The following is a 12,867-nucleotide window of genomic DNA, read 5'->3' on the forward strand; positions in this document are numbered from 1 at the left end:
TGACCTCTGCAGCCCCGAATTCTTCTGTGCTACTTTTACTGTTTGATTTAGAGCGGAACAAGGCTGGGAAACCAGAACACTGCAGCAGAACGGGAGAGAGAGAGAGAGAGAGAGAGAGAGACACAGACACACAGCCACACACAGACACACACACACACACACACACACACAGACACACAGACACACAGAGAGAGACAGACAGACAGACACACACACAGACAGACACACACACAGACACACACAGACACACACACACACACAGACAGACACACACACAGACACACACAGACACACAGACACACAGAGAGAGACAGACAGACACACACACACACAGACAGACACACACACAGACACACACAGACACACACACACACACACAGACACACAGAGAGAGACAGACACACAGAGAGACAGACACACAGACACACAGATACACACACAGACAGACAGACAGACACACAGACACACACACACAGACAGACAGACACACAGACACACAGATACACACACAGACAGACAGACAGACACACACACAGACAGACAGACACACAGAGAGAGAGACACACAGAGAGAGACAGACAGACACACACACACAGACAGACACACACACAGACACACACAGACACACACACACACACACAGACAGACACACACACAGACACACACAGACACACACACACACACACAGACACACAGACACACAGAGAGAGACAGACAGACACACACACACACAGACAGACACACACACAGACACACACAGACATACACACACACACACACAGACAGACACACACACAGACAGACAGACACACAGACACACACACAGACAGACACACACACAGACACACACACAGACAGACAGACACACAGACACACAGATACACACACAGACAGACAGACAGACACACACACAGACACACAGATACACACACAGACAGACAGACAGACACACACACAGACAGACAGACACATAGAGAGAGAGACAGACAGACACACAGATACACACACAGACAGACAGACAGACACACAGAGAGAGAGACACACAGAGAGAGCGACAGACAGAGAGAAAGGGACATAAAGAGATAGACGGAGAGAAAGTGGGAGAGTGAGAGAGACAGACAGAGACAGGTAGACATAGAGAGTCACAGAGAGACAGACGGATATAGACAGAGACAAATGCAGACAGACAGACACAGTGAGAGATAGACACAGACAGAGAGAGAGAACGTGTGAGAGAGGGCGAGACTGTTTGTCTTGCATTATTAAGTCACTTCAAGATTGCACCAACACTAACTGGATTGCTGATATCATGATATATATTATTTTATTTTATTATCTATGTTATTCTAACAATGTTATTCATGCTTTTTTTAGTTTTTATTTCATTTATTGTCTTTCACACTTGTCAAATGTGATGGTGATAAATGCGATGGAAGAGAGACGGAGACAGGGAGGTGTCCACATCTCCTCTGCATTGTTGTACAGGCCGCTCTGACATGTGTCTCCTGTCTCACCCATGTGAGCTGTACAGGGCTTCTGTCTGGAGACATATTAAACTGTTATGCACGTCTAAAATCCGCTGCGCCATAGCGAAACAATGTTGTTTTTTATTCTATAAATTTCAGTAAACATTCATGACAACCAGCTTATGGAGATGATTGAGGCGATGAATGACACAAACTGAACGTACAGTATCAGCCTGTCATCAATGCAGACAGACTTCAGACCTCATCCACTGAGTGAAGAAAATGTCCTGCTATACAAATGTATGCATTCTTTTTAAAATATGAATCCTCCTACCGAGCACCCCTCAGATTCTGAATGAATTCAAAGGTCTTTATTAACATCACTACAAGCAGTGGTGGCTTAGCATTTCATTCATCCACCATTCACTTGTGATGCATCACCTTGAAGACTCTTCAAAATAACCTCAATTGAACTGCGTGTTCCCACACACACACACAGAGTGTGCTACCAGTGTGGTGAGAGTGGTTTGGTTTCTTCTTCCTCATCTGTCATCTGTCAGCATTGTGTGCTTGCTCTGTGTGTGGGGAAGAGTTTTCATTAAAGAACAAAATAGATTATTTCGGTGTTTCACCCTCTCTCTCACGTCTCTCACTCTGTGTGAAACAGTCTTTTTCGAGACTCATGGTTCCCCTCTTTGCTGGTGTGTGTGTGTGTGTGTGTGTGTTTGTGTTTGCAAAGCCTTGTTGTTGTTTTGTAATGAATTCCAGCTGGGCCGTGTTTAATTATATAACTGCACTTGTATTCTTATGTGTATTTACAGGAGAATACAACTCCATCTTTACCAGTTAATAGGTGATGGGACAGTTATAGAATGCATCGGCTCAACAGGAATCAGAATTAGCATCAGAGAATTTATTTGTGCACATTTCACAATTGATTGCTACCAGTTGCACAACAGAAAGCCTGCTGCTGCTCTTCACTAACAGTGTTACTCAGTATGGCAAGCCGCACAGCAGGCTCAGTTCCTGTTTCTTCTATTATCTATAATAATATAAAAAAGGAAAGCTTAGAATAATACATTATAATACAGTTCTGCATTGTATTTGATGACAGCTGATACTTATTGCTGTAGTTAAGATATTTTGATTGTTCAATTTTCTTTTAAATTTAATCCCAAAATGTTTTTAGTTTATTCAAACCGTAGCAGCAGCTCAGGAAGTACAGTTAGGGCGATGGCGGGCGAAAGACCAGTCGGGGGTTCGATCCTCGTATATACAGAGTAAATCTAGATGGGGAAACTTGTCCTACCCTCATTACCACCATTGAGGTATTTTCAAGCAGGGCCAACAAATGTGTGAATTTAGTGAAACTTCCCGAAATAAATGTTTAAATGAAGCTTTTATAAGCCACAGAGAAATTGCAGTTGTCTTGCAGTTATCTTACAACAGAAACCGAAGGCTATGTCAATTAAAATACCACATAATGTGTTTGTCTGTATGGTAGTGTGTGTGTGTGAAAGTCATCGAGTGTGGACTGCTGTAAGACCAGTTAGTGTCTGAAGTGTGTTTGATGCTGATCCGTTGATATCCTGTGTGTGTTCTTCAGGATGAGGTGGACAGTCAGAACCCAGTGTTAAGAGACAACCATCAGCTCCATGAAGAAGTGAGGGGCTGGCTCAAAGACCAGAAGGTGCAGGAAATTTTTATGCAAGGTAAGCATTTCCCCACACTCTTTATATTCCACTCTGTAGATATCATCGTTACAATGTATAAAGTTTAACACAGCAACAGTTATTTTGATGACTCTTTCAGTCGTCTCACTGCTGTAACTAGTGCGCCTCACAATACGAGGAGCCTGTTCTGAAGTTTGTAGTCCATCAGTGGGACAATTACACTGTTTCCTGTTGCTTCCAGGTCCCTATTCATTGAATGGCTACCGCGTGCGTGTGTACAGACAAGACTCGGCCACCCAGTGGTTCACTGGCATCATTACACACCACGACCTCTTCAGTCGAAACATGGTCGTTATGAATGACCAGGTACACACGCGCACACACACACACACACACACACACACACACACACACACACACACACACACACACACACACACAATGTTCTTTCAAATGTATGTGTACAGTTTATATGTGGGTGTAACATAAAGTAGTAGAATGCACAAATGTTGATTTAAGTTTTTGTTTTTTGAAAAAAAAAAAGAAGCTATGTTGGTTTTAGTCACAGATTAGTCATTTGATTTTTGTTTTAGTTAGTTGATGTGCAGGTGTACTTTTTTGGTAGGTTGTCCCAGCCGTTTTGTTACATTTTAGTTGGATTATAGATACATTTCGTTCACCAATGTCTTTCTTTTTCTTTCCTTCCAAGAGCCAGTAACATTGCCCGACATTATTAGCTAATAATTGGGTCATTTTTCTACCTTTTAACTTATGAGGAGGAGAGATTTTTGGACAGTCTAGGATACTGTTTACTAATCCGGAGCTACACTGTATGATTCCACAGGTGCAGGCTGGTTGTTGAGTAGTTCATTAGTTTGTGTGCAAATTCATTCTCTTAAATGTTATCATTTGATGTAGCTTTTAAAGGTTTGTGAAAAATGTTTGTTTTGTAACAGTTCTCTCTGGTTGAATGCCCACTGTGACAGTGAAATGGACCACCTTTAAAAGCAGGAGGGGTTTAGATCTAATCCACACAGCTCACATGTGTAAAGTGAATCTGGTGTGTGTTCAGGTGCTAGAACCTCAGAACGTGGATCCTTCTATGATCCAGATGACCTTTCTGGACGACGTGGTCCACTCCCTGCTGAAAGGAGAAAACATCGGCATCACTTCCAGACGGAGGTCACGATCCAGCCAGAACAACAACTCTGCCCACGTGAGTGCAAACACACACAGCAGCACGACTAGTAACAGCTGACAGTGGTACTGAAGCAGTTTAACACATTCAGAAATATGCTGACATATTTAACTCTAGCTGTTAGCTGTGTTATATATTAAAAATGCATAACAGTATAACGCAAAGAAAGGAAGACAATACAAATTCAAATGTTACACACAGAATGGTCTCATCAAGTACATCATGAAAATGTACCGTAGTCAAGAGTTGGAGTTGATATAATATGTTTTTGGGTAGAAGTAATATTAAGAAAGAGAATGCTGTCCTTAAATTCAAATTAAGCCTCAGATCAGGCAGAATTCCAGTTCATGCAGGTGATGTCATTCTGTCATCAAAGCACCATCAGACCTCTGGCAAAAAAGAAAGAAAAGAAATAACGAGCCTACATGTACATGAAGAATGAAAAATATAACATTATGGAAGCAGTAAATAAAACAGGAAAAGGTGAGATTCAAGCTGACATAGGAGGTTTACTTTGGCCGTATAATAACGGTAAAAATACAGCCCAAGTGTTGCTCAAACACTGCTAACCGTAGCCGTCATGGCTGCTCCGCAGTGGTGAGCTCACCGCTCACACTGAAGGCTAAACGATGAATATAAAACATTGCTAACAGGTTAGCCTTCTGATAGTCGTACCTGTGAGCTAGCCGCAGCAGGCTAGGGTTAGCAGAAGCTAAACTATTAAAGAGATGGAGATAAAATTATGCTAAATTAGCTCATCGCTGACAAATTAGACTAAACTGTTAAGAGAAATGGAGATAAAATGTTGCTAATAGTTTAGCCTTCTGCTAACCGTAGTCGTGAGCTTGCTGCAGCAGACTATGGTTAGCAGAAGCTAAACTATGAGAGAGATGGACATCAAATGTTTCTAATAAATGAGTCCTCTGCTAACCGTAGCCGTGAGTTAGCCGCAGCAGGCTACGGTGAGCAGAAGTTTAACTATTTGCAACATTTTGTTTCCATCTCTGAAACTCTTCGTCTTTGGTCTCCCATCACGGGCTAGATTTTCTAAAATGTTTTAAAGAAGACCAACACTCCATGTTTCACATTTTTCACATATTGTGTTACACACATAAAATAGATTACAAGTATTTAGGCCATATATTTTCATTTTCCATTAATCTGCTGATTATTTTCTGGATTCATTGATTGGGCTTTAAAATGTCAGTATATGTTGTTTCTACTGCTTGTTTTGATTTGTTAACCATTCACTCGACCTCAGCCTTGTCTACATTGTGTCTGGTTATGTTTGTTTCATAGACATTGGTCATCACAGCCTTCCAACCCCCCCCCAAAATCTTTTATTTCTTTCTTTTTTTGTTTTGTTTCCTAAACCGGGCCATAACTGTGGTTATCTATGAATTCTTTCTCAGAACTGTTTTGAGCCATGTCTCATGTTTTTTTGCTTTTTATGAAACCTTACATTAAAACTCACGCAGACTGTTGCACTGGTTACCAGTTGGCTCCTTTCTTGTGGTGGTGATGTCAGCAGAACACTATTTAGACCTCGGTGTGGTTGCATGAGGTCACATATGGAAGGAGCTCAGTGGTAGAACCAGTCCGTTGAACACTCAGCCAGTCACTTCTGGTCCCGCAGTCATTAACAAAGTCTTTTCTTCATATTCATTTCATTTGGTTATTTTTTCTTTTGATCTGTTTTGTCTTGTTGTTGTTGACACATTAAAGATGACGGGAGGGAGAACCGGAGGGACCACTGGCAGCACTCAGGTACCCCCCCACACCACAACCCTCCAGACCCCCACTTCCCACAATACACTACATTTAAGTGTAGAGTCACAGTTGACAGACATGAACTGTGCTCGATTGAAAGAAATTACCAAAAACATTTTTGTATTGGCACCTCCGTGAACCATATATGGCCAAAAAAAAAAAATCAAAAACTGGTCCTCCTGGAATCTAGAATCTCTATTTTTCCTCCGTTGCTACTGTGGTGATATCCCTAAAATAAATGAATGAATGATATACGCTATAAAAAAGGCTTGACGTTGTCTGGGTAATCTGTTGAACTGAGAGCTTCCGTAACAGGCTCATTATAAAGCAAAATAACTCTTCATGTCTTCAGTTATATTTGTAATCATGAACTGTTTCTCTGACAAGCAAAATATTCATTTTGACAAGAACTCTTTCTCTCAACATCTGTATTCTTAACTAACATCTGAGATGAGGCTTATAGAGAGTATCAAAAGAACATGTCTACACAGTACAAAGGGACAACAATTTAGATTATCTCAGTTGAACCCTTTGAGTTTTAGCTCCAATTTACAGTGATATTTTGAGATTCCAGCAAAAATCCAGCACTCAACAGCTCATAGATAGACAGTAGTTTGGATTCACACTGGCAAATGTCTGACACAACCTGGAGATGAAATGTCAAAGTGAAGTAGTGTCTTCACCCAGGCCAAACCTCCTGCCTGCACTACCACCTTGTGGCTGCTGCCTCCGCCCCACACTGTGCAGCACAGCGTTCACACATCACAGTTTGTGTGGTCACAAGTACACATGCCACACCTGGAAATGGATTACATGGAATGCATGAACGCGACATCAGAGTCATAGAAGCCGTACTTTCCCTGTATTCATAACAGTTGTTTTTTCTTGAATATACAGATTGGAAGTTTAGCAAAGTTAGTCCCCCACAATCATCTCACTGTGAGCATGACTGTGTGGGAAAGAATTGATATAAAAACAACACTTGTTTTTGGTTTCACATAAATTACTGTTTCGTCAAGCGTCACAAGTTGAACTTATTTCACCGTATGGGCTTAGAAAATGAAAACCTCGTACTCATACAACAACCGATACAAACGTGATAACGTGGGATTTTCGGTTGTAAAACCTCATGTCCCGTTGGGCTCCATGCAGCATAGCTCTATGTGATTCCCATTGGTGCCCCCCCCCCCACACACACACACTTATAATATAATATTCATATCAATGTTTTTAATAGTTTAGAATCACCTGAGACCAAAAAGTCATTGTGTTTTCGTTATCTTAGAATGAGCCCTTCATCGGGTAATATTCTACAGTAGGCCAGAAAGGTCAAATCAAACACTGGCTCTAGAGAGTGTTTTTTACGACACCTTAAGGCCATTGAGTTCTCCGACACGCTTGTGAAACTGTGGTGAGCCTCAGAGCGCACCATCATGGTACCGCCAGCTGCTGTCTGACTTCCTAAAGTAGTGTTATTATGGTGTGGTCTCGCTGTTTGATAAACTAATGCTGTCTAATCCAACGGTCCTGTTCTAAATCCTCCCTTCAGTTGTTCAAACTGAGCGAGGTGTTTTTAGTTTATGCTCATATTGGAGGCTGCGTTTTTCATATTTGCTCACTGTCATTAAAACAGAAGTGATATTAGAACCTCTCAGTGTTCAGTCCAGTTGTTGAAACATGCATAATGTTGCATAAACAGCTGTACCATGAACTCCTCTTGATGTGGACGAGGAGAGGTGAACACGTCAACAGCCACTTGTTTCTGATTTACTTTCTAGAGCCTCAGCAGCAGAGGGTGACTGTGCACCCTGCTGGCAGATCCAGTTGTTGCCAGTGGAGTTGGCTGAGGTTGTGTGAGGATATGCTGCTATTTTTAGGCTCGTAAACAACTGAGGATGCTCAGGCACACATGTATCTACAGTACCTGGCTCTTCAGAGCTAAGACGAGGCAGGTGGTGGGCAGGGGGAAACTGAAACAATTTGCTAATTGATTGATGTGAACTATGCGTTATTATCTGTTTCTTGTCCACTTCCTCTGCCCCAGATGGGCACATCACTACAGGACCCCAAACTATGTCCCAAAATGACAATACAGTTGAATGAACTGAACACAGTCTCAATAAAAACAGAACATTGTAACCTTCATGTAGGGTTTACTGCAGAGCGATCCGATTGGACAGCATTAGTTTTAGCTAGGTGGACTAAATAAAATGTGTCGATGGGATAAATTGCAAGGTTGTCATATTGCATGGTATTTAACTGTTGAGGTGTATAAACTATGCATTCATAGTAATGTCTGCATTACATGAGCTAACGTACGACTGTTTGAAAAAAACGCTTGCAGAGTCATTACACACGAGCCCAAGCCAACAGCCCCCGCCCCATCATGACCTCATCAGGCCCCAACCCAAAGGGTTCCCAGGGGACGCTGGCCTCTCAGCAGCAGAGCCAATTGCAGCAAAGCCAGCAGCCCGCCAGCCAATTGCACCACTCGCCCGGCGGCAGTGGGAGGGAGCAGAGAGAGCAGCGCAACTCTCGCTCATCCAGAAGGAAAGGATCGGATAGCAGTGTTCCAGAGGAGGACAAGGACCGGAGAGAAGAGACCACAGGGAGAGGTGAGGATGGTGATGATGCGCTCCTCTCCTTTGGATTGGATCTTTACATATTTTATTGTTATTTAATAAACATATTCATTTGAATTATTAATAGAAGCATGTTGCTATTTATGATCAAACTGTTTCAGTTTTTATTGTTGTAGTTATTTCTCATGTGTCTTTATAATGCCACTGCCAACAGTAGTTCCATGTGAAGAGGTCAGAAGTGTCCAGTTAGCTGTTCATGTCCCTATGGATGCCTTTATGAACATTGAAAATGGTTTGTGACAGTCATTGGCACTGGCAGTGTTTTTAAGGGATTTTATAAATGACGGATTCAAAAGTAGAGGCCACCAGTTCCTCTGGTGTTGTTTTGTAGATATTAACAGTATCCAGGATTTCAAACCAATCTGTAATATACCAGACAGTAGCAGCAAATCATGGCTCACACATCAGACTGCATGCTAATAATTGCTGTAGCAAGAGACAAAACGGCAAGAAAACTACAGTTTTCTTTACAACCTACCTCCATGGTGATGTGACGCGATCAGCTCCATCACTGGAGAAGACTCACCACCCAGAATTAGAGAATTGAGGGATTTTATCAACCTCGAACCGGATCCAAAACGACACTGATTATTGAATTCTTGAACACCTTGCTACGTAAATCTTAATATGAGTACAAACTGTGTGTCTGTCTTTGTGTGATTATAGTGCAGACAGCCACTATCCCGTCCTTGTATTAATTCTGCTGTCATGGTCAGCATATCTAAATAAATGTCCACAGATTACAGTTAACAGTGAACAAAAGTTCAAATTCTGACCTTCCAATTTCGATTTTGTTTCTTTCTAAGAACTTGAATTGACAGCATACACAAAGCTTTTGTCATTTTTCTTTCATGGCAAATTGAAATTAGATTCTTTTTCAAAATAAAACATTTAGTTGTTCCAAATGTTTTTAAGCCTGTTCCTCCACAGCTTTGTTTGGACTTGCAGGTGCTACATGTCTTTTTCACTCACTTCCCCACTGAGGACATGATGTGTGTGTATGTCGCCGCGACGTTATCGTTATGACCATTAAACATTTGACCGGCAAATAAACGGTCATGGCCATCAGATGACGGCCGATCGGTGCATCACTTAAAAGTAGTCTTCATTTGGTTTTGTCTCTTTCTTTTTTCCTCTTCATTTTGTTGTGCAGAGTTGAGCGCTGTATTACCTTGCACTCTACTAGTTGTCAGTTACCACAGCAGGAAAATGGTAGTGTCCACAAAGCAATAATCCTACATGCAGGGGTGCTGTTGTTGAACAAGCGGCCCAGCTGCAACAATAACATTATGCTTATGTCAGGTCAAATCTACCTGAGGAAATCCTATCAGCACCATTTTGGAAACCAGATTTGACCTTACTGGAGAAAGCCAACTCCCAGCGAATCATTTGTTTGTCTTAAGATTGAGATAATGATTGTTTCCCATTTGTCTTTGACAATGATTTTATTAAAAAAATAATAATACATAGAATGTGGCTAATGAACATGCCAAGAGGTTAGAGCTTATATAACTTATTCTTTCCCACTAGATGGTTTTCTATGTACATATGTGTATACAACAATAGCTATGAGCCGTCAGCTAGCAGATGACATGTTGAGAGCCATTAATCGATCAAAATGCTTCTCGACGGTCAACAGTTAACTACTCACACCACACCTTCAAGATATAACACATTGTGGTGCTTTTGGCTTTTCTGGTTCAATCTTTCAAACACAAAACTGTTTGGCTAAAATACTTCTTTGGGCAGAATGAGGTGGAGAAGATGGAGTGCAATCAAAGCTGTGTTTAAATGTTTGTTTTCTCTTTTCCTTTTTCCAGACGCAAAGTCAAAGGCCAAGCAGGCGGTGAACAAACGCAGGAAGGGCGAGGAAGATGAGAAGAAGGCGGGTCTAAAGAGACTGAAGACTGACATGACGTCTGACCTGTCGGAGAGCAGCGACTCAGAAAACCCACTCAACAAGAGGACCGCCCACTCCTCGTGCTCATCCTCCTCCTCATCGTCTTCATCATCGTCGTCCTCCTCCTCTTCCTCCTCCTCGGAGCCCAACTCTGAGAATGAGCTAAAGTCTCGCGGCAGTGATGTGAAACAAGGCGGTGTCTCCAAAAAGGAGGAGGAGGAGCAGCAGCAGCAGCCGCCAATGCAGGGCACCAAAATGAACGATTCCTCCTCTGTCATTGGTCGCCTGTCCCCGTGGGCGGAGCTTCAGACAGCGGAGGACAGCAAGAAAGGCGTGGTCAAGGAAACGGGCAAAATGTCAACCAAGGAGGAGGAAGAATTGGTGGCGGTGACGCAGATCACCCAGTCTCCACGGCAACAGACGCCTCAGATGTCTGACACGGTCCAGGCCGGCAGTGTGGAGAGCAGCAAGAGCACTGTGAAAGGTACAGTCAGCTGATGGATGGCAGCTGTCATATATGGGCTGATTATCAGTAAGCTTGGTTTTCTTATTGTATAATCTGTTTTTTTGCTTTTTTTAAGTGTCTTCTCGATCCCAGACGCCATCGTTGTCTCACCTCAGCGGTAGCGGCAGTGTGATCGACTTCACGGATGACGCCCAGGCCACGGTGCACCAGGAGAGTTCAGAGGCCGTGTCAGCACTGCTGGCCTCGCAGAAGGCCGAGTCCACGGCCCTCTCCCCTTACCTCCCCCTCAACCCCTCTCCCGTCTCTTCGCCGCCCGTCCCCCCGTCTCCCTCGCCATCGGAAGGAGGCCGCAGGACGGATATTGAGCCTCCCATGCAGCAGCAGGGCATTATTGGAGGTGGCGTGACAGCAGCCAGGAGCTTAAGCAACAAGATGGAGTTTGCTCCCTCTGAGGTCATCAGGTGAGAACACAAGGCTTCTAATAGTGTTTCAAATAGTGTTTGAGTGTGTTTCTTAAAGTCAGGTCCTGAATGTTTCAACTCGTGTGGCTTTTTGAACGTCCTGGTACGATCCCAATAAGCCTCACTATGCTACTCTTTCTGCCACTTTTTAAAATTATACACGTAGTAGTGTTCATGATAGGGATTTGAACGCATTTCATTTTCCCTCATGCAAAGAGGCATCCATAGAGGGGAAATAACGTCCATCGTTTTCTATGTACATATGTGAAAATACACTTTCTTTTTTTCAGGCCTGTCACATCGATAGTCGAAAACGTGGTGCTGGTGGAGAAAGAGAAAACTGTCCTTCCTCATCATCTTCATCATCATCAACAGCATCAGCAGCACGCACAACATCAGCAACACTACACATCCATCCACCCCGGCATTAAGAGCCCGTCTCTGTCTGAGGAGATGAGAAAACACCCACCGCAGCAAGCGCCCCCCCACAAGATGAACACAGTCCTCCCCCCTGAACTAGCCAGATCCAGAATGAGCCCCAACACAGCTCAGCTCGACGCCCTGAAACAGAAACCCCAGCACCCCAACAACTCTCAGAACCACCCCTACCCCAACACAAATCCAGCTGACCTACTCAAGGCTAAGCCCCACCCGGGCCTGCTGGACATCTCCAAACCCAAACCCAACACCTCCCCAGAGGTCTCTAAGCATAAAATGCAGAGGTACTCCGACACGTCCCAGTCTCCGATAGGCCGTTTGTCGGCTAAAGTGGAAATGGCAGAACCTCAACGGTCCGGTTTCAAGCCAGTACCGGCACGGTCGGAATCGGGTGGAGTCAGTACGAGCAGCAGCACCAAGAGCCCTCTGATCATCGATAAGAACGAGACGTTCACCGTTTACAGGGACCCAGCACTGGTCCGCTCAGACGCTGAGAACTCTGTCTCCGTCTCCGTGTCCTCCAACCATGTGGCAGCCTATCTCCATCCCCACCTGCACACCCTTCACTCCCCCTCCCCTCACTCCCCCTGCCTCACCTCCGCATCCCACCCCCATGCCGCCTCCCACCTCCTCGCCCCTCCTCACACCTCTGCCCTACCTCATCCGCACCTGTTACCCCCCGGGGTGCTCCCGGCTATGCCCCCTCCCACGGCGTCCCTCCTCGGGGGCCACCCTCGGCTCGACTCCCCCAGCGGGCTGGGCCACCTCGCCCTGCCTCACCCGGCAGCAGCACACCAGCAGCAGTTCCTACAGGTCTGACTCCATATAAATACACACCTCCTCTCCCAGCTGA

The 12,867-nt window shown here is 44.0% G+C and overlaps 1 protein-coding gene across 3 annotated transcripts in view; it reads left to right on the forward strand.

Annotated features, from left to right (window-relative positions):
- jmjd1cb (jumonji domain containing 1Cb) overlaps nucleotides 1-12,867 on the forward strand; it is a 118,057-nt gene that overhangs the window by 84,630 nt on the left and 20,560 nt on the right. For all 3 annotated transcript variants that reach the window (XM_079183009.1, XM_079183010.1, XM_079183011.1), the window contains 8 exons: nucleotides 3,073-3,178; nucleotides 3,381-3,505; nucleotides 4,212-4,355; nucleotides 6,063-6,104; nucleotides 8,452-8,722; nucleotides 10,570-11,133; nucleotides 11,231-11,576; nucleotides 11,867-12,827. In XM_079183009.1, coding sequence (XP_079039135.1) covers nucleotides 3,073-3,178; nucleotides 3,381-3,505; nucleotides 4,212-4,355; nucleotides 6,063-6,104; nucleotides 8,452-8,722; nucleotides 10,570-11,133; nucleotides 11,231-11,576; nucleotides 11,867-12,827 — 2,559 coding nt within the window. The remainder of the gene's footprint in view (nucleotides 1-3,072; nucleotides 3,179-3,380; nucleotides 3,506-4,211; nucleotides 4,356-6,062; nucleotides 6,105-8,451; nucleotides 8,723-10,569; nucleotides 11,134-11,230; nucleotides 11,577-11,866; nucleotides 12,828-12,867) is intronic.

Source organism: Pholis gunnellus, assembly GCF_910591455.1.
Source record: "Pholis gunnellus genome assembly, chromosome: 21".
Classification (NCBI taxonomy): Eukaryota; Metazoa; Chordata; class Actinopteri; order Perciformes; family Pholidae; genus Pholis; species Pholis gunnellus.